We start from the raw sequence: 22,214 nt of genomic DNA on the forward strand, positions 1-22,214 counted from the left end.
ATATTTGAAACAAAAATTTCACAGGTAGAAAAGTTCCAGGTGATAAGAAGGTCTGTGGTCATTACTGGATTTGTCAAGTCCACGGAAGTAGATAGCTGAAGCAGAGAGGAGGTCAAGTTTTCCAGAGGTGAAGGGCTTAGGAAGCTGGGGTCTTGGGCTGGGTTGTTTACTTGGATGTTATCCAGGCATTGCAGGACTGAGATGGAGAGGGTGGAATGAGATGCAAATGTCTTCAGTGAGGAGCAGATGTCTGAGAGTCAGAAATGAAAGTGATGAAGATGAGAAAATGTGATATGAGCCTCCAAGGAAGAGGACAGGAAGAAATCCTGGAAACAACAGAGTGGGAGGAGGTCATCAAGAACTTGCTATTGTGAGAGGACTGCAAAGACGCAATATCCTCAGAGGAGAGAGAGCCAAGTTTCACTTAGTTTTGGGAGTAAGCGTTCCAAACTAAGGTATTTCCTGAATAAGTAATTCTTATTCTAGTAAATGTATTGACTATTTTCTGATTTTAAAAAAGGGGGGATTATGTTCCAAGGTAGTTAATTAGTTAGTGCTTGGGATGAAATGAATTTCAGTCTTTATTAAAAGCATTATTATATTTTCTGTTAAAATATCCAAAATGTAATCATGGTTGTTATCCTTACTTGCCAGTAGTTCATGCTCCCTCCCTGCCCCTCACCCAGGATGTTTCCATCAGTTTTCACAGAGGGAGGAATCTTCATTCTCAGAAGGCTGTCATTCACACTGTAGCCTTCCCGACAGAATCTGGTGGCTCCCTAGAGTTCTGCTTACTTACTTATTTATTTTAATTAAAAAAAATATTTTAACATCTTTATTGGAGTATAATTACTTTACAACTGTGTGTTAGTTTCTGCTGTATAAGAAAGTGAATCAGCTATACATATACATATATCCCCATATCTTCTCCCTCTTGCGTCTCCCTCCCACCCTCCCTATCCCATCCCTCTAGGTGGACACAAAGCACTGAGCTGATTTCCCCGTGCTATGTAGCTGCTTCCCAGTAGCTATCTATTTTACATTTGGTAGTGTATATATGTCCATACCACTCTCTTACTTCATACCAGCTTACCCTTCCCCCTCCACGTGTCTTCAAGTCTATTCTCCACGACGGCGTCTTTATTCCTGTCCTGTCCCTAGGTTCATGAGAACCATTTTTTTTTTTTTTTTAGATTCCATATATATGTATTAGCATATGGTATTTGTTTTTCTTTTTCTGACTTACTTCACTCTGTATGATGGATTCTAGGTCCATCCACCACACTACAAAAAATTCAGTTTCGTTTCTTTTTATGGCTGAGTAATATTTCATTGTATATGTGTGCCATATCTTCTTTATCCATTCATCTGTCGATGGACACTTAGGTTGCTTCCATGTCCTCTCTATTGTAAATAGAGCCGCAATGAACATTGTGATACATGACTCTTTTTGAATTACGGTTTTCTCAGGGTATATGCCCAGTAGTGGGATTGCTGGGTCGTATGGTAGTTCTATTTTTAGTTTTTTGAGAAACCTCCATACTGTTCTTCATAGTGGCTGTATCAATTTACATTCGCACCAACAGTGCAAGAGTGTTCCCTTTTCTCAGCATTTATTGTTTGTAGATTTTTTGATGATGGCCATTCTGACTGGTGTGAAGTGATACCTCATTGTAGTTTTGATTTGCATTTCTCTGATGATTAGTGATGTTGAGCATCCTTTCATGTGTTTGTTGGTAATCTGCATATCTTCTTTGGAGAAATGTCTATTTAGGTTTTCTGCCCATTTTTGGATTGGGTTGTTTGTTTTTTTGATATTGAGCTGCATGAGCTGCTTGTATATTTTGGAGATTAATCCTTTGTCACTTGCTTCGTTTGCAAATATTTTCTCCCATTCTGAGGGTTGTCTTTTCGTCTTGTTTACAGTTTCCTTTGCTATGCAAAAGTTTTAAGTTTCATTAGGTCCCATTTGTTTAGTTTTCATTTCCATTTCTCTAGGAGGTGGGTTAAAAAGGACCTTGCTGTGATTTGTGTCATAGAGTGTTCTGCCTATGTTTTCCTCTAAGAGTTTAATAGTGTCTGGCCTTACATTTAGGTCTTTAATCCATTTTTTTTTTTTTTTTTTTTTTTTGCGGTACGCAAGCCTCTCACTGTTGTGGCCTCTCTCGTTGCGGAGCACAGGCTCCAGATGCACAGGCTCAGTGGCCATGGCTCACGGGGCCAGCCACTCCGCGGCATGTGGGATCTTCCCGGACTGGGACACGAACCCGTGTCCCCTGCATCAGCAGGCAGACTCTCAACCACTGCACCACCAGGGAAGCCCTTTAATCCATTTTGAGTTTATTCTTGTGTATGGTGTTAGGGAGTATTCTAATTTCATTCTTTTACATGAAGCTGTCCAGTTTTCCCAGCACCACTTATTGAAGAGGGTGTCTTTTCTCCCTTGTATATTCCTGCTTCCTTTATCAAAGATAAGGTGACCATATGTGTGTGGGTTTATCTCTGGGCTTTCTATCCTGTTCCATTGACCTATATTTCTGTTTTTGTGTCACTACCATACTGTCTTGATTACTGTAGCTTTGTAGTATAGTCTGAAGTCGGGGAGCCTGATTCCTCCAGCTCCGTTTTTCTTTCTCAAGATTTCTTTGGCTTTCCATACAAATTGAAATTTATTGTTCTGGGTTTGTGAAAATTGCCATTGGTAGTTTGATAGGGATTGCACTGAATCTGTAGATTGCTTTGGGTAGTATAGTCATTTTCACAGTGTTGATCCTTCCAATCCAAGAACGTGGTATATCTCTCCATCCATTTGTATCATCTTTAATTTCTTTTATCAGTGTCATAGTTTTCTGCATACAGGTCTTTTATCTCCTTAGGTAGGTTTATTCCTAGGTGTTTTATTCTTTTTGTTGGAATGGCAAATGGGAGTGTTTCCTTAATTTCTCTTTCAGATTTTTCATCATTAGTGTATAGGAATGCAAGAGATTTCTGTGCATTAATTTTGTATCCTGCTACTTTACCAGATTCATTGATTAGCTCTAGTAGTTTTCTGGTAGCATCTTTAGAATCCTCTATGTATAGTATCATGTCATCTGCAAACAGTGACAGTTTTACTTCTTCTTTTCCAATTTGGATTCCTTTTATTTCTTTTTCTTCTCTGATTGTTGTGGCTAAAACTTCCAACACTATGTTGAATAATAGTGGTGAGAGTGGGCAACCTTGTCTTGTTCATGATCTTAGTGGAAATGGTTTCAGTTTTTCACCATTGGGAATGATGTTGACTGTGGGTTTGTCATATATGGCCTTTATTATGTTGAGGTAAGTTCCCTCTGTGCCTGCTTCCTGGAGGGTTTTTATTATAAATCGGTGTTGAATTTTGTCGAAAGCTTTTTCTGCATCTGTTGAGATGATCATATGTTTTTTGTCCTTCAGTTTGTTAATATGGTGTATCACATTGATTGATTTGCATATATTGAAGAATCCTTGCATTCCTGGAATAAACCCCATTTGATCATGGTGTATGATCCTTTTAATGTGCTGTTGGATTATGTTTGCTAGTATTTTGTTGAGGATTTTTGCATTTATGTTCATCAGTGATATTGGCCTATAGTTTTCTTTTTTGGTGACATCTTTGTCTGATTTTGCTAGTATTTTGTTGAGGATTTTTGCATTTATGTTCATCAGTCATATTGGCCTATAGTTTTCTTTTTTTGTGACATCTTTGTCTGATTTTGGTATCAGGGTGATTGTGGCCTCGTAGAATTAGTTTGAGAGTGTTCCTGTCTTTGCTATATTTTGGGAGAGTTTGGGAAGGATAGGTGTTAGTGCTTCTCCGAATGTTTGACAGAATTCACCTGGGAAGCCATCTGGTCCTGGGCTTTTGTTTGTTGGAAGATTTAATCAGTTTCAATTTCAGTGCTTGTGATTGGTCTGTTTATATTTTCTATTTCTTCCTGGTTCAGTCTCAGAAGGTTGTGCTTTTCTAAGAATTTGTTCATCTCTTCCAGGTTGTCCATTTTATTGGCATATAGTTGCTTGTAGTGTAATCCCTCATGATTCTTTGTATTTCTGCAGTGTCCGTTGTTACTTCTCCTTTTTCATTTCTGATTCTATTGACTTGAGTCTTCTCCCTTTTTTTTCTTGATGAGCCTGGCTAACGGTTTATCAATTTTGTTATCTTCTCAAAGAACCAGCTTTTAGTTTTATTTATCTTTGCTGTTGTTTCCTTCATTTCTTTTCTTTTCTTTTTTTTTTTTTTTTTTGCCGTACGTGGGCCTCTCAGCACTGTGGCCTCTCCCACTGTGGAGCACAGGCCCAGCGGCCATGGCTCATGGGCCCAGCTGCTCTACAGCACGTGGGATCCTCCCGGACCAGGGCACGAACCCGCATCCCCCACATCAGCAGGCGGACTCTCAACCACTGCGCCACCAGAGAAGCCCTCCTTCATTTCTTTTTATTTATTTCTGATCTGATGTTTATGATTTCTTTCCTTCTGCTAACTTTGGGGTTTTTTTTGTTCTTCTTTTTCTAATTGCTTTAGGTGTAAGGTTAGGTTGTTTATTTGAGGTGTTTCTTGTTTCTTGAAGTAGGATTGTATTGCTATAAACTTCCCTCTTAGAACCACTTTTGCTGCCTCCCATAGGTTTTGGGTCATCGTGTTTTCATTGTCATTTGTTTCTAGGTATTTCTTGATTTCCTCTTTGATTTCAGTTCTGCTAATTTAAATATGTGTTTTCTACTTGTGAGCCACTGTTTTATTTTATTGTCTTTTTGAGGGAAGTTTGGGAGAGAGACAACTTTGAAAACCACTTCTCCATCTGTCATTGTCAATCCATTAAAAAAAAACAACCCTAATTTCTTATTTTAAAGGACACATCAATATAGAAACAAAAGACTTACTACTTGTAATAATATGTAGAATAATATTTATTTAAATATGTAATTAGGCAGTTGAATTTGTCTTTTATTCATTTTATGTTTCTTAGTTGCTCAGTGTCTGCCATAGAACAATCACATATACAAACCTGACCTGGTGAAATATGAGTGAGATTGCTTAGCCCGTCTTTCTTGAATTGTTGTTTTGTTTTTAAATCTGATGAATAACAACCTTCAGTTTAAATGGTAATTTGGAGAAAACATTGTGGTATAATAGGTAAAAAAAATTCCTGCTGGTGATATATAGAGGAATTAGAATGAAAAGGAGAAGAGAATAGTTTGTTTTCTAAATTTGCTTATTATATATAAAATGGTGCAGGTTAAATTTTTTTCTAGCTTTTTCTTTATCCTAGCTATGTCTAGCACATTTAACACAGCTAATCAGTGCCAAGCTAATTTGTTCGGCATTTGGTTAGGCCACAAAGATAAATGAAGACTTCACCTTTACTGGGTTCATTGGCTAGTAAGGAAAAGAGTGGGACTCACATAATGTTATTATAAGTGAGAGGGTGCTAATGGCTTCCCTTGTTCGTATTTTTTTTTTTTTTTTTTTTTTTTTTTTTTTTTGCAGTACGCGGGCCTCTCACTGTTGTGGCCTCTCCCGTTGCGGAGCCCAGGCTCCGGACGCACAGGCTCAGCGGCCATGGCTCACGGGCCCAGCCACTCCGCGGCATGTGGGATCTTCCCAGACCGGGGCACGAACCCGTGTCCCCTGCATCGGCAGGCGGACTCTCAACCACTGCGCCACCAGGGAAGCCCGGTGTATATCCCTTGTTCGTATTTTAAAAGTTAATACAAATGAGCAACAGAGAAAGGAGACAATGCATTTCTTGATGCTCCACATAACTAGTCACTAAACATAAATATTCAAAGATGATTATTATGAGTTAGAAAGCAGAAAAAATTGTGAATATTTAAAGAAGTTGAAAAATTAACAGAAACTAATAACTAATATATAATACTTATTCTAGCAAAAGTTCCTGGCTCAGATGTTAGTGAGAGAAAGCAAATTGTATTACTTTCTGCCCTTAGTGTTTTTATTTTCTGTTAAATCCTGCCTTGTGGTCGTTTTTCTTGTATGTCAACTTACTTGAGATTCATATGCTAGCAATGATAAAAAATGCTTTCTCTTTATTCTAGGAGAGCATATAGATTACTGTGGATATTCTGTTCTTCCTATGGCTGTAGAACAAGATATGTTAATAGCTGTGGAACCTGTGAAAACACACGTTCTCCAGCTGGCCAATACCAATCCCTTGTACCCGTGAGTATTTAGAATTGCTACTTTGTGTAATGGGGTGTGTGTGTGTGTGTGTGTGTCTATGTGTGTTTGTATTTGTACCCTAATGAATTCTTTAGGAGATAACAAATTTATAATAAATCACTTAATTTATTGATAATTTGTATCTGACTTCCAAAAGAATCTAAATTTCCCTATTTAATATTTGTTCATTTACTCATTTATTTAAGAAACATTTACTGAAGACTTACTCTGTGTCTGACATTGTTTTAGGTACTGGGTCAAAAAAAAGATGAAAATAACTCTGTCTTTGCCTAGAAGGTATTTATCATCTTTTGAGGTTAACTATCTCTAGCAAAGTCAGGGCTGGGGCCTTTCTTATATTACTAGGGCTCCCTCTAATTCTCTCATCATAGCATCTTAACATGCTGTATTGTCATTATCTGCTTACTTGCCTGTATCCCCCAGTAGATTGTAAGCTCTGTGACTTCAGGTACTGTTGCCTCTCCAATGCTGTACTCTCAGTGTCAAACATAGTATCTGGAACATAATAGATGTATGTTTCTAGTACATATGCTTTATCAAGTTAAGGACATACCTTTTTGTTTTTAATTCTTGGTTTGTTAAGATTTAAAAAAATCATTCATGGGTATTGGATTTTATTAAATGTCTAGTCAGCATTGAAGATCAGTTTAAAAAAATATTACAAATTACACCAATGGATTTTCTTTTTAAAAAATATTTATTTTTTTATACAGCAGGTTCTTAATAGTTATCCATTTTATACATATTAATGTATACATGTCAATCTCAATCTCCCAATTCATCCCCCCTGGCCCCCCCCCCCCACTTTCCCTCACCAATGGATTTTCTAATGTTGAACTGTCTTTGCATTCCTGGGATAAGGCCTACTCGCTTATAATATATTATGATGGATTTGATTTGTTAATTATAAAAGAAGATCTTGGCATATAATTGGTACATTATATTTTTGGCTTATTGTTCATTGGACAGTTTGCCAGCAATAATATTCATTCATTCAGCAAGTATTTTATGTGTGTCTATACCAAGTTGTGCAAGGTAATAGAAATTCCTGACTTTTGTATGAAACTTATTGTAAAAGATCTTTTTTTCTATTTTTTTTGCATGAGTGAGAATATATCTTATGTACATTTCAGACCCTTTAAAGAAAACCTTACATTATCTCAAATATAATTTTGTGTCATTTTAAACCTTTAAAACTGGGTCCCATAATTTGTCATATTGATTTACTCAGATTCATTTAACATTCCCACCATGGTGCATGTGGGAATTCCATTTTTTTTCACAAAAGCAGAGCCTGCAACAGACTTGGAAGGAGGTGTTTGGGAAATGATCCCAGGAGCAGTATTAAAAAAGGATGGAGACTGAGTTAGGGAAGCAGAGGTGAATTATCAAGGCAGGTAGCTCCTGCTGTAGGTAAGGGGCTTCATTCCACCTGGACCCCTAGGAAGAATGCAGCATGCCTCCCAGAATTGTCCACATATTGTCTAGCATGCATTGCATAATTTCTTTATTCATCATTGATGGACATTTAGATCATTTCCAGCTTTTGGCTATTATGAATAATTCTGCTGTGAATATTTGTATACAAATCTATGTGTGGACACATGTTTCATTTGGTAAATACCCAGGAGTGGACTGTCGAGTTATCTTTTTAAGAATTTGCCTGTTTTCCAAAGTGGTTGTATAATTTTACATTCCTACCACCAGTGTATGAGAGTTCCAGTTGCTTCACATCTTTGCTAACATGTCTTTTTAAATTATATCCACTCTCACAAATGTGTATTAGCATCACGTTGTGGTTTTTAAGCTATGTTTCTAATTCTGAAGGGGCTGGCACTTTTTAGCTTTTGCTTTGATGTTTTTCATCTAGTTTCCTAAATTTGTGCAAATTCCCTCCTCTACTTTTTTTTTTTTTTTTTTTTTTTTTTTTTTAACATCTTTATTGGGGTATAATTGCTTTACAATGGTGTGTTAGTTTCTGATTTATAACAAAGTGAATCAGCTATACATATACATGTGCTCCCATGTGTCTTCCCTCCTGCATCTCCCTCCCTCCCACTCTCCCCCTCCCACCCCTCCAGGCTGTCCCAAAGCCCCGAGCTAATATCCCTGTGCCTTGCGGCTGCTTCCCCCCAGCTATCCACCCCACCACGTTTGTTAGTGTGTATATGTCCATGACTCTCTCTCGCCCTGTCAAAACTCACCCTTCCTCCTCCCCATATCCCCAAGTCCGCTCTCCAGTAGGTCTGCGCCTCCATTCCTGTCTTATCCCTAGGTTCTTCATGACATTTTTTCCCCTCAAATTCCATATATATGTGTTAGCATACGGTATCTGTCTTTGTCTTTCTGACTTACTTCACTCTGTATGACAGACTCTAGGTCTATCCATCTCATTACAAATATCTCAATTTCATTTCTTTTTAAGGCTGAGTAATATTCCATTGTGTATATGTGCCACATCTTCTTTATCCATTCGTCCGATGATGGGCGCTTAGGTTCTTTCCATCTCCGGGCTATTGTAAATAGAGCTGCAATGAACATTTTGGTACATGACTCCTTTTGAATTTTGGTTTTCTCAGGGTATATGCCCAGTAGTGGGATTGCTGGGTCATATGGTAATTCTATTTGTAGTTTTTTAAGGAACCTCCATACTGTTCTCCATAGTGGCTGAACCAATTCACATTCCCACCAGCAGTGCAAGAGTGTCCCCTTTTCTCCACACCCTCTCCAGCATTTATTGTTTCTAGATTTTTTGATGATGGCCATTCTGACTGGTGTGAGATGATATCTCATTGTAGTTTTGATTTGCATTTCTCTAATGATTAATGAGGTTGAGCATTCTTTCATGTGTTTGTTGGCATTCTGTATATCTTCTTTGGAGAAATGTCTGTTTAGGTCTTCTGCCCATTTTTGGATGGGGTTGTTTGTTTTTTTGTTATTGAGCTGCATGAGCTGCTTGTAAATTTTGGAGATTAATCCTTTGTCAGTTGCTTCATTTGCAAATGTTTTCTCCCATTCTGAGGGTTGTCTTTTGGTCTTGATTATGGTTTCCTTTGCTGTGCAAAAGCTTTGAAGTTTCATTAGGTCCCATTTGTTTATTTTTGTTTTTATTTCCATTACTCTAGGAGGTGGGTCAGAAAGGATCTTGCTGTGATTTATGTCATAGAGTGTTCTTCCTATGTTTTCCTCTAGGAGTTTGATAGTTTCTGGCCTTACATTTAGGTCTTTAATCCATTTTGAGCTTATTTTTGTGTATGGTGTTAGGGAGTGATCTAATCTCATACTTTTACATGTACCTGTCCAGTTTTCCCAGCACCATTTATTGAAGAGGCTGTCCTTTCTCCACTGTACATTCCTGCCTCCTTTATCAAAGATAAGGTGTCCATATGTGCATGGGTTTATCTCTGGGCTTTCTATCCTGTTCCACTGATCTATCTTTCTGTTTTTGTGCCAGTACCATACTGTCTTGATTACTGTTGCTTTGTAGTATAGTCTGAAGTCAGGGAGCCTGATTCCTCCAGCTCCGTTTTTCGTTCTCAAAATTGCTTTGGCTATTCGGGGTCTTTTGTGTTTCCATACAAATTGCGAAATTTTTTGTTCTAGTTCTGTGAAAAATGCCAGTGGTAGTTTAATAGGGATTGCATTGAATCTGTAGATTGCTTTGGGTAGTAGAGTCATTTTCACAATGTTGATTCTTCCCATCCAAGAACATGGTATATCTCTCCATCTATTTGTATCATCTTTAATTTCTTTCATCAGTGTCTTATAATTTTCTGCATACAGGTCTTTCGTATCCTTAGGTAGGTTTATTCCTAGATATTTTATTCGTTTTGTTGCAATGGTAAATGGGAGTGTTTTCTTGATTTCACTTTCAGATTTTTCATCATTAGTATATAGGAATGCCAGAGATTTCTGTGCATTAATTTTGTATCCTGCTACTTTACCAAATTCATTGATTAGCTCTAGTAGTTTTCTGGTAGCATCTTTAGGATTCTCTATGTATAGTATCATGTCATCTGCAAACAGTGACAGCTTTACTTCTTCTTTTCCGATGTGGATTCCTTTTATTTCCTTTTCTTCTCTGATTGCTGTGGCTAAAACTTCCAAAACTATGTTGAATAAGAGTGGTGAGAGTGGGCAACCTTGTCTTGTTCCTGATCTTAGTGGAAATGCTTTCAGTTTTTCACCATTGAGGATGATGTTTGCTGTGGGCTTGTCATATATGGCCTTTATTATGTTGAGGAAAGTTCCCTCTATGCCCACTTTCTGGAGGGTTTTTATCATAAATGGGTGTTGAATTTTGTCAAAAGCTTTCTCTGCATCTATTGAGATGATCATATGGTTTTTCTCCTTCAATTTGTTAATATGGTTTATCACATTGATAGATTTGCGTATATTGAAGAATCCTTGCATTCCTGGAATAAACCCCACTTGATCATGGTGTATGATCCTTTTAATGTGCTGTTGGATTCTGTTTGCTAGTATTTTGTTGAGGATTTTTGCATCTATGTTCATCAGTGATATTGGCCTGTAGTTTTCTTTCTTTGTGACATCCTTGTCTGGTTTTGGTATCAAGGTGATGGTGGCCTCGTAGAAGGAATTTGGGAGTGTTCCTCCCTCTGCTATATTTTGGAAGAGTTCGAGAAGGATAGGTGTTAGCTCTTCTCTAAACGTTTGATAGAATTCACCTGTGAAGCCATCTGGTCCTGGGCTTTTGTTTGTTGGAAGATTTTTAATCACACTTTCAATTTCAGTGCTTGTGATTGGTCTGTTCATATTTTCTATTTCTTCCTGATTCAGTCTTGGCAGGTTGTGCATTTCTAAGAATTTGTCCATTTCTTCCAGGTTGTCCATTTTATTGGCATAGAGTTGCTTGTAGTAATCTCTCATGATTTTTTTTATTTCTGCAGTGTCAGTTGTTATTTCTCCTTTCTCATTTCTAATTCTATTGATTTGAGTCTTCTCCCTTTTTTTCTTGATGAGTCTAGCTAGTGGTTTATCTATTTTGTTTATCTTCTCAAAGAACCAGCTTTTAGTTTTATTGATCTTTGCTATCGTTTCCTTCATTTCTTTTTCATTTATTTCTGATCTGATTTTTATGATTTCTTTCCTTCTGCTAGCTTTGGGGCTTTTTTGTTCTTCTTTCTCTAATTGCTTGAGGTGCAAGGTTAGGTTGTTTATTCGAGATGTTTCCTGCTTCTTAAGGTGGGCTTGTATTGCTATAAACTTCCCCCTTAGAACTGCTTTTGCTGCATCCCATAGGTTTTGGGTCGTTGTGTCTCCATTGTCATTTGTTTCTAGGTATTTTTTTATTTCCTCTTTAATTTCTTCAGTGATCACTTCATTATTAAGTAGTGTATTGTTTAGCCTCCATGTGCTTGTATATTTTACAGATCTTTTCCTGTAATTGATATCTAGTCTCATGGCGTTGTGGTCAGAAAAGATACTTGATACAATTTCAATTTTCTTAAATTTACCAAGGCTTGATTTGTGACCCAAGATATGATCTATCCTGGAGAATGTTCCATGAGCACTTGAGAAAAATGTGTAATCTGTTGTTTTTGGATGGAGTGTCCTATAAATATCAATTAAGTCCATCTTGTTTAATGTATCATTTAAAGCTTGTGTTTCCTTATTTATTTTCATTTTGGATGATCTGTCCATGGGTGAAAGTGGGGTGTTAAAGTCCCCTACTATGAATGTGTTACTGTCTATTTCCCCTTTTATGGCTGTTAGTATTTGCCTTACGTATTGAGGTGCTCCTATGTTGGGTGCATAAATATTTACAATTGTTATATCTTCTTCTTGGATCGATCCCTTGATCATTATGTAGTGTCCTTCTTTATCCCTTTTAATAGTCCTTATTTTAAAGTCTATTTTGTCTGATATGAGAATTGCTACTCCAGCTTTCTTTTGGTTTCCATTTGCATGGAATATCTTTTTCCATCCCCTTACTTTCAGTCTGTATGTGTCTCTAGGTCTGAGGTGGGTCTCTTGTAGACAGCATATATAAGGGTCTTGTTTTTGTATCCATTCAGCCAATCTGTGTCTTTTGGTGGGAGCATTTAGTCCATTTACATTTAAGGTAATTATCGATATGTATGTTCCTATTCCCATTTTCTATATTGTTTTGGGTTCGTTATTATAGGTCGTTTCCTTCTTTTGCATTTCTTATCTAGAGGAGTTCCTTTAGCATTTGTTGTAAAGCTGGTTTGGTGGTGCTGAACTCTCTCAGCTTTTGCTTGTCTGTAAAGGTTTTAATTTCTCCATCAAATCTGAATGAGATCCTTGCTGGGTAGAGTAGTCTTGGTTGCAGGTTTTTCTCCTTCATCACTTTCAGTATGTCCTGCCACTCCCTTCTGGCTTGTAGGGTTTCTGCTGAGAGATCAGCTGTTAACCTTATGGGGATTCCCTTGTGTGTTATTTGTTGTTTTTCCCTTGCTGCTTTTAATATGCTTTCTTTGTATTTAATTTTTGATAGTTTGATTAATATGTGTCTTGGCGTATTTCTCCTTGTATTTATCCTGTATGGGACTCTCTGTGCTTCCTGGACTTGATTAACTATTTCCTTTCCCATATTAGGGAAGTTTTCAACTATAATCTCTTCAAATATTTTCTCAGTCCCTTTCTTTTTTTCTTCTTCTTCTGGAACCCCTATAATTCGAATGTTGGTGCGTTTAATGTTGTCCCAGAGCTCTCTGAGACTGTCCTCAGTTCTTTTCATTCTTTTTTCTTTATTCTGCTCTGCAGTAGTTATTTCCACTACTTTATCTTCCCTCCTCTACTTTTCCTAGTATACCACCACCCCTGTCCCCTGACTCGATCCTGGTTTTCTTTTCTTTGTGGTGACTTCCAAGATCTGCTTATCTAGGAACAGAACTCATTTAGTTTTGCTAACATAATCTTTTCTACTTTCCAAATTCTGTGACTTCTTGTTGACTCTAGGCAGTAAATTTTAACTCCTGTGGGTGATACTAAAGTGCTTGTGAGCTGGAGTCAGACTGTGTGTGTCCCTGGAGAGTCACTAAACCTCTCTGAGCCTCCAGGAAAGGCTCCCCTTTCCACCCTAGTGTGCTGACTATAGAAATTGCTGTGTGGTCAGGCCATTCAAGATGGCTGTTCTCTTGCTCTCTGTACATCCACTGCTCCACCAGTCCCTGCTTCACCTGTACCCTAATTATAGAGCTTAATCAGTTACTACCCCTGTGCTTGCCCCCTACCCCAGCTGCTGGTTTCCTTGGTAACTGATGAGCCAGCCTGACCTCAATTCCACCTATAAATGGTAGCCTCCTTCTCCCCAAGTAGCGAAGATTGCTGCCATGTCTTGCCTTCTGTCTGCCGTACACAACGGGGTGTTGCTCCAGGATGTTTTGCTACAGACCTGTAAGATGCCCTATCCAATAAACCATTGATGTCTCTGTCACTGTTTCCAGGCTCTTTTTTCGGTCTCAAGGCTGGGCAACTACAAGGTTTGCAGGCCTGCGGGGTGCAACCCAAAAGATGCCCTCTTGGCCTTGCATCCCACCTCATATTACACACCATCACATGACAGTGGTATGTGATCATGATTTGTGTTCATGCTGTCTCGGCTAGATTACATATGCTTAAAAGATAAGCCCTTTGCCTTTTACCTTTATATTCCTGTGAATGCCTTGCACACTTAAGTGGTCATTCAGTATTTTTCTTAGGACATGATATGTCCATGTTATTAAGATAATGCATGGAAGGCACCTACCACAGTGAGTGTCACATAGTAGATATTTAGTAAACTATATGAAGAGCACTCAGTCAATATGGGGAATGTTACTTATTTCCTCACATTTAAATTGATTCCCCCCCATTTCACATATTTTGTCCTTTGGCTGATTTAGAAGCCTACTATCTTTCATTTTGAAATAACTTTTGACTTTCAAGGAAGTCACAAAAATAGTATAAAGAATTCCCACCTGTCAACTGATGTGTCCTTAGGGCATCATATCAAGGAGGCACTTGATGGATGTTCCTTTAACTGTTGTTAATTTTGATCATTTGGTTGAGTTGTCTGCCAGATTACCATAAAGTTACTATTTTTTTTCCCTTTGCAGTTAGTATCTGGTGGGGAAGTACTTCAAATTTATATAAATATCTTGTTTCTCATCAAATTTTTACTCAGTAGTTTTAGCATCCTTTGATGATTCTTTCCTGAAACAATTACGGAGTTTGCCAAATAATGATTTTTCAATTTACGTCATTTCTTCTATTGGTTGACATTTTGCTCTAAGGAATAGCTTTCCCTTCTTCTTCATTTAGCTATTTATTCATTTGTTATTTTATATCAGTGTAGATTCATGGAATCTTATTTTATTCAATGAATTATGATCCATTAGAATCATTATTTGTTTTGTTTGTTCCTTCTTAAACTGTGCAGATGTAAAATCTGATGGGTGGTAGAAAGTGTGGGGAAAGGAGGCTTTGAGTACTTCTGTTCTAGTAAGAGGTGTGCCAAACAGCAGGCCCAAAGGATAAGCCCTTATGTGGTTTACAGCAACTTAATAAGGACCATCATGAAATAAAAAGTGGTGTAGATTATGCTAAAATATATTGGGTCCTCTCCCTTTCAGGAAATAAAAAGGGTCAGTTGAAAGTAGTTTAGTTATTAAGGTCACTACAACTTCTCTTAATTTTTAGCAGCTGGAGATGTTTGCTGTTTTTGTAGACTGTGAAGTACGAATATGGGAAGTAAATGGAAAATGAAATTTCAGTGTCATTGTCTTGGCACAAGATGGCAGCAGTCAGCCATCGATTCTGTAGCGCAAAGCCTCTAGAATTAACGGTGTCTTTTGCTTTTGCAGGGACTTCAGTACTAGTGCTAATAACATCCAGATTGACAAAACCAAGCCTCTGTGGCACAACTATTTCTTATGTGGATTTAAAGGAATTCAGGTAAATCAGTTTATCAGGCACCTACTAGCAGTTGAGGTTATGATGTGTATTATATCAAGACATTTTATTTACTCTATCATTTTTGTCTCCTTTCAAGGCTAACTGATGTTTCTGTTCTATTTTGCTAAATAATGTATTTCAGGGAATTGGGTAGATGTGACTGTTTCTGGGTGGTGTTCATAGGGGGCTGTAGTGACTGTTCATAAGGCAGGTGCAGGTGCATCTGACAGATACCTTTCTAGTTTTCAAATCTTCGTTCAAATTTTCTTTCGAAAGATATATTCTAGTAATATTATTTACATTTTGTTCTAGGGATGTATAGGTGTATATTGTAATACGATTTAGAGCTGGACAGCCCTGGGTTTGAATCTGGGCTCTACCCTGCTGTGTTGATTTAACTTCTTAAGCCTCAGATTTGTTATCTGTGAAAGGATGTTATTATTATCCCAACAAAGAATTGTTGCAAGGATTACACAGTGCTTGACACATAGTAGGCACTAAATAAATGGAAACTTAGTATTGTTTTCTGATGTATAGTCCTGTACTCTAATTTCTGATGTATAGTCCTGTACTCTAATTATCATTGTTCTGGTCTTAGACTTCCTTCCTTCCTTCCTTTCTTCCTTCCTTCCTACCCACCCCCTCTTCCTTCCTTTCTTTCTCCCAGACACATGGTAACAACTTACAGGAAAAGTTATTGGCAGGTTTTAAATCTTCAAATCATTTGGCTTGTCACATGCATTAGTGAGAATTACAGTATTTGGAAGCATTTGCTTGGCAAATGCAATTTCATATTCCTTATAGCAACATGCCTTTTGTAGCATATGGATAAAGTGACCTAAAGAACAAATGTTGCTTTGTGTTGTAATTGAGAATTTCAGGTCTTACAGCTTTCCTTTTCGATTTGACAACTTATGTGCAAAAGCAGGTCTGTTTAATAAATGTTTGGCAGAGAAGTAATTTAAATGTTAGCCTGTTAAGAATCCTTCAAATTCAAATACTAGAAAGTTCCAGAGGATAATCTGTTTATATTAAATTGAACATGTTATCCTTTTGGGATAGCACTATTACTGAATTTGGCAAAACCCATTTGCATTTTGAATCTGTTGTACATTTTAATTTAAACATTGCGTGATAAGTTTGTAAGTATGATTCACACTCAAGACACCCTGTGGATCAGTTCATGGTTAAATATATAGCGTTCTCCAAGGATTTTTTTTTAAACAAGCTGTCGGATGTTCTGTACGAAAGGGCATTGGCAACAGCAGTATTTTAGTTTATAATTTGTTTGTATTTCTGGAAAGGAAATTTTTAGATGGTTTGAAATCAAGAAGAGAAGTACATCCAACCGAATCTCATCTTTTGTGGTGGATGAGTTTTGCCAGCTTAGGGGAAAAAAGACAAAAAAAATAAAAAGGAAAAAAACAGTCTTTTATTTGCAGAGTTTTGTTGTTACTTTGGCTATTCTAACTAGTTTATTGAAGTTTCTCTGAAGAATAATATGTATGATGAAATGCATAATTATGTAATATAATAGTATTTTTACTTTGGTCTTGAGCCGTTTGAGTAATTTGTAAACATGATGGTACTTTTTCTTGAGGAGGAGATGACCTTGAATTTATTTATTATTATTTTTTTTTTTGCTGTACGCGGGCCTCTCACTGTTGTGGCCTCTCCCGTTGCGGAGCACAGGCTCCGGATGCGCAGGCTCAGCGGCCATGGCTCACGGGCCTAGCCGCTCCGGGGCACGTGGGATCCTCCAGACCAGGGCACGAACCCGTGTCCCCTGTGTCGGCAGGCGGACTCCCAACCACTGCGCCACCAGGGAAGCCCTGAATTTATTTTAATTTTTTGAATTTATTTTTAATCCTAAACTACAAAGGATATGATATGATATCATCCTAAGTGTCCTCATCCTAGGTATTCATCTAAGTATCCTAGAGCTTTCCATCTTGAGATCAGAGTCTGATTATTTCTTTGGACTTTCCTATTTGTAGAAATAGAATTTCCCTGCTTTGTTTAGAGTCTGCATTCTCATTTGTGGCTGAATTCTAATTTGGCTGTCTTGAAAGCTACCATATGGCTAATTTGTATCTATAAACCCTAGTAAAAATCTGGATTTCCTCATATAGCTGACTTACATTAAATCACAGTGACAGTATGCTGGCCCGGGTTTCTGACCACAGTGAGAAGTTCTCAACCAGAAATCAGAGACCTGGATCCTACTTCCAGCTCCCTATATGTGATCTTGAGAAAGTCTCTTAATCTGCTGGTGCCTAGGTTTTTCCATAAGTAAAACAGAACTGAGAAAGTTTGGAAGGTCCTCTGAAGAAAAGTATTCCATAAAATACTCCATAGAAACAAACCACGGCTTAGTGTTAGACTTTTACAATGACAGAGTGTTGGGATGTGCTACACAGAGATTTAACCTGCCTCACTAATAATTGTGTATTTCTTGTCTTGCTACTTGAATTATAATTGTTTAATATTTTTCCATATTTGTTCAAATCAATTAATATTCATGAAAAAGATCATTCAAAGCAATTTTAGGAAATTGATCAGTAGCTTTTTGTTCAACAAAGTAAAAATTAATCTTCAGATTATAGTGCCCTGTGGCCAAGAGCCATTAAATAAAACGTCATGTATGGACTCAGCTAGATTGAATTGCACAAGTTGTTTCTATAAGTAGCATAATAAGTCCATTGATAGACTTTTGCTCTCTGAGGAATGAAAGAACTTTCCGCTACTCCTTGAATCCAACCAAAGTTACTAGTGCTATTTTTCCTTCTATTCTTAGGAACACTTTGGTCTTAGTGACTTGACTGGAATGAATTGCTTGGTAGATGGAAACATCCCACCGAGTTCTGGCCTCTCCAGCTCCAGTGCTTTGGTCTGTTGTGCTGGCTTGGTGACACTCACAGTGCTGGGCATGAACCTATCCAAGGTAACCAATTTGAATGAGTTAGCCTGACAGAACCCTTTCTTTCTAAAGTATTAGCATCCAAATCTCAAAATTAGAACACCTTTCTTTAATTGAAAAACTTTGTCTTACCTGAAAGGACTGCACACATGGGCATGCATTGTAACTTAAGTTCTGCTTGTGATAAACCACAAGGTAGTTGGTACCTTCCAAAGAGTAAGCAAACATGTGAAGAGCTGTATCAAAATGCTCTTAGATTAACTAGGGAGATTGAATGCATGGTTATCTTTTTAGATCACCTCATTAACAAATTAGCTTTAGAGAAAGAAATTCTAGGCTTCATAATTGGGCCTACTTATTTTCACCCAGAACCTGCAGGTAAATACTTGACAAGCAGTGGGTAAAAAGGGTAAAGACTAGGAAATAAAGGAACTGAACAGCATATCTGTTTATGCCAGCAGCTTAGTCACTGAAACAAACTTTTAAAAAATTGTTGCACTGCAAAGAGGAAATACTTATTTAAAGAAGACATAAATCCTACAATAGGTCAGAAAACCTCAACTTTACAAGTTCACATAAATCTCTGACTGCAGTTCAGCGCAGGTGTGCTCAGCTTTAATTAATGTTTTGGAGTTCTGGTTCAAATAAAATATTATCATAGGTCCTTTTTTATCTCATGTACATACACTACCAAGTTTACAGATGGTTTAGGAATATAGATTGGGCTTCAGACAGATCAAGAGAAAGTCAGCCACATGCTTTAGTCTTCAGACTGCTTAAACTTTCACTTTGAAAATTTTCTATGTAAGAGAAAAGAGAAAAATGAAGGAGAAAGCAAAGGCTCAGATAGAATTCTCTTTAGCTGTCATGTGCAACTATTCAGGAATTAGTCCTTTGTAAGCAATGGCTCATTTGGAGGTAGGGTACCTTATTTGTTGTTATTTGTTTTTTGAGAGGAGAGAAAGTAAGGGAAAATAAGTCCTTATGTAAAATCTGCTTCCACTGGCACTGTGTTTAATCCGATGGTTTATTTGTTTATTCATTTGTTCATCATTCAGCCCTTACTTATCTAGTGACAACTTTGTGCCAGCTAATGTTCAAGGCATTGGTGATATAATAGGTATAGTTTTAACCCTCATAGTACTTATGATCTAAAGAGGGGAATAGAGACATGTCAATAGGCAACAGTAAGAGAGTGTGGTAAGTGGATAAGTCGTGTGCTATGGGAGCAGATCTAATCCACATTTAGAGAACATAGGACATCTAAGCTGAGACAGGGATTAATAGATATTAGTCAAGAAATACTGACAGCATGATAACACTGATAACATTGGATAGGCATGTTTCAGGCGGAGGAAATATCATGTGAAAATATCTAGAGTAAGAGTGATCATGGCTTGTTGGAGGAAATATAAGAGGCTTAATTTAGCTGAAGCTAAATTGTAAACCAGTGTTGAGGAATTTGGGCTTTATCTGGATAGCAGTCTGTAAAACCATTGTAGCTTTCAGGAAGAGGATAACACAATCATATCTATATTTTAAAAAGACCACCCTGGCTGTATTATAAAATTTAGATTTGAGGGTAACTGTATTAGCAGTAGAGAGATGCCACTTCTAGGGAAGTGGCAGTGATAATGGGGAGAGAATTAGATGATAGATTTAAGGTACATCTCAGACAGAATCAATAGGACTTGATTGTTGATTGGATGTGGGACAGCAAAGAGTCAAGGATTATACCCAGGTCTCTGGCTTGATATGATTCAGTGGGATAAGGAATATAGATGAAAAAATAGGTTTGAGCGGAAGGCAAAATGTTGAGTATGAGGAATATGTGGGCACACTGATGGAGTTATACTATTTAGTTACAAACAATATCTCTGAAAGCCAGGAGTAATATTTGGACTTGAGGTGGTCCATTTGATAGTCATTAGTATATAATTTTTTTTTTTTTTTTTTGCGGTACACGGGCCTTTCACTGTATGGCCTCTCCTGCCGCGGAGCACAGGCTCCGGACGCACAGGCCCAGCGGCCATGGCTCACAGGTCCAGCCGCTCTGCGGCATGTGGGATCCTCCTGGACCTGGGCACAAACCTGCGTTCCCTGCATCGGCAGGCGGACTCTCAACCACTGCGCCACCAGGGAAGCCCTATAATTGATTTTTGAAGCCATAGGAGTGGAGGAGAACATCTAGTGGAAGAATGTAGGCACAAAGTTAAGGAAGAATAAGACAAGTTCCACAAGCATGAACATTTGAGGGATGGACAGAGGAAGAGATGTCTACCTGAAGAGACTGAGGAGTAATCAGATAGGAGGAAAACTAGAAAGGATGGACAACAGCAAAGACAAAAGAATATTTCATGAAAGGAGTAGCAGTGGTGTCAAATGCTGCTGAGAGGTTAAGTAAGATGAGGATAAGAAATATCCATTGATTTCAGCATCAAAGAAGTTGAAGAAAACTTTGGCAAAAGCAGTTTAAAATAGGAATGGACTGAAGGGTTTATGAGAGGTGAGAAAGTAGAAAATTTCAGTGATACAAAAAGTCTAGATATGCCTGGAAAAAGAGATAATCTGGTGTTTGTGGTTGGAGCTGAGGTCAAGGAATTCATTTCTTTTTAAAGGGAGGATTGGTGAGATTTATTTTTTGCATTTTTCTGGCTTTCTGATGGTAGAATATTTAAGGGAAAAGAAGAAAAGATAAAGAAACATTGAACCTTTGGAATTAATTCTGGCTGTCTCTGTGTTTCAAAGTCAAAAATAGCAAATGTATTGGATATAAAAACAGACACATAGATCAATGGAACAGAATAGAAAGCCCAGAAAAAAACCCATGCATATACAGTCAATTAATTTACAACAGAGGAGCCAAGAATACATAATGGGTAAAGGACAGTCTCTTCAGTAAATGGTGTTGGAAAAACTGGATGTCACATGCAGAAGAACAAAACTGGACCACTGTCCTATACCATACACAAAAATTAACTCAAAATGCATTAAAGAGGTGAATGTAAGACCTGAAACCATAACCAGAAGAAAACGTAGGTGGTAATCTCCGTGACATTGGTCTTGGTGGTGATTTTTTTGGATTTGACGGCAAAAGCAAAGGCAATAAAAGAAACAAGACAAAACAAAAACAAACAAACAAAAAACAAATAGAATGACATCAAACATAAAAGCTTCTGCACAGCAAAGGAAACCATCAACAAAATGGAAAGGGAAGCTACTGAATGGAGAAAATATTTGTAAATAATATATCTGATGAGGGGTCAATATCCAAAATATATAAAGAACACATACAACTAAATAGCAAAAAACCCAAATAATCCAATTAACAAATGGGCAGAGGATCTGAATAGATAGTTTCCCCAAGAAGACATACAGATGACCAAAAGGCACATGAAAAGATACTCAACCTCACTAACCATCAGGGAAATGCAAATCAAAACCACAGTGCAGTATCAGCTCTTATCTGTTAGAAAGGCTATGATAAAAAGGATAAGAAATAATAAGTGTTGGTGAGGATTTGGAGAAAAGGGAACCCTTACACACTGTTGGTGGGAATGTAAATTTGTATACAGCCACTGTGAAAACAGTATGGAGGTTCCTCAAAAAAATTAAAAATAGAACTGTCATATGGTCCAGCAATTCCAATTCTGGGCATTGTGTTTATTTGAAGAAAACAAAAACACTGACTCAAAAAGATACATGCATCTCCATGTACACTGCAACCTTTTGTACAACAACCAAGATAGGGAAATGGCCTATGAGCATTGATGGATGAATGGGTAAAGATGATGTGGTGTATATATATACAACGGAATATTATTTAGCCATAAAAAGAATGAAATCTTGCCATTTGTGACAACATGGATGGGACTTGAGGGCATTATGCTAAGTGAAACAAGCCAGACAGAGAAAGACAAATACTGTATGATTTCACTTTTATGTGGTATCTAAATAAAAATAAATAAACCAAGCTCATAGATACAGAGAACAGATTAGTGGTTGCCAGAGGTGTAGGATGAGGGGTGGGCGAAATGGGTGAAGGGAGTCAAAAGGTACAAACTTCCAGTTATGAAATAAATAAGTTATGGGGATGTAATGTATAGCATGATGACTATAGTTAATAGTACTATATTACATATTTGAAAGTTT

General features: G+C 37.5%; 1 protein-coding gene across 3 annotated transcripts in view; it reads left to right on the forward strand.

The window, feature by feature from the left end:
• Positions 1-22,214, forward strand: part of GALK2 (galactokinase 2) — a 144,269-nt gene that overhangs the window by 26,870 nt on the left and 95,185 nt on the right. For all 3 annotated transcript variants that reach the window (XM_065871205.1, XM_065871206.1, XM_065871204.1), the window contains exons 3-5: positions 6,076-6,199; positions 15,052-15,142; positions 17,940-18,086. In XM_065871205.1, coding sequence (XP_065727277.1) covers positions 6,076-6,199; positions 15,052-15,142; positions 17,940-18,086 — 362 coding nt within the window. The remainder of the gene's footprint in view (positions 1-6,075; positions 6,200-15,051; positions 15,143-17,939; positions 18,087-22,214) is intronic.

The sequence above is a fragment of the Phocoena phocoena genome, chromosome 2 (genome assembly GCF_963924675.1).
Source record: "Phocoena phocoena chromosome 2, mPhoPho1.1, whole genome shotgun sequence".
Taxonomy (NCBI): Eukaryota; Metazoa; Chordata; class Mammalia; order Artiodactyla; family Phocoenidae; genus Phocoena; species Phocoena phocoena.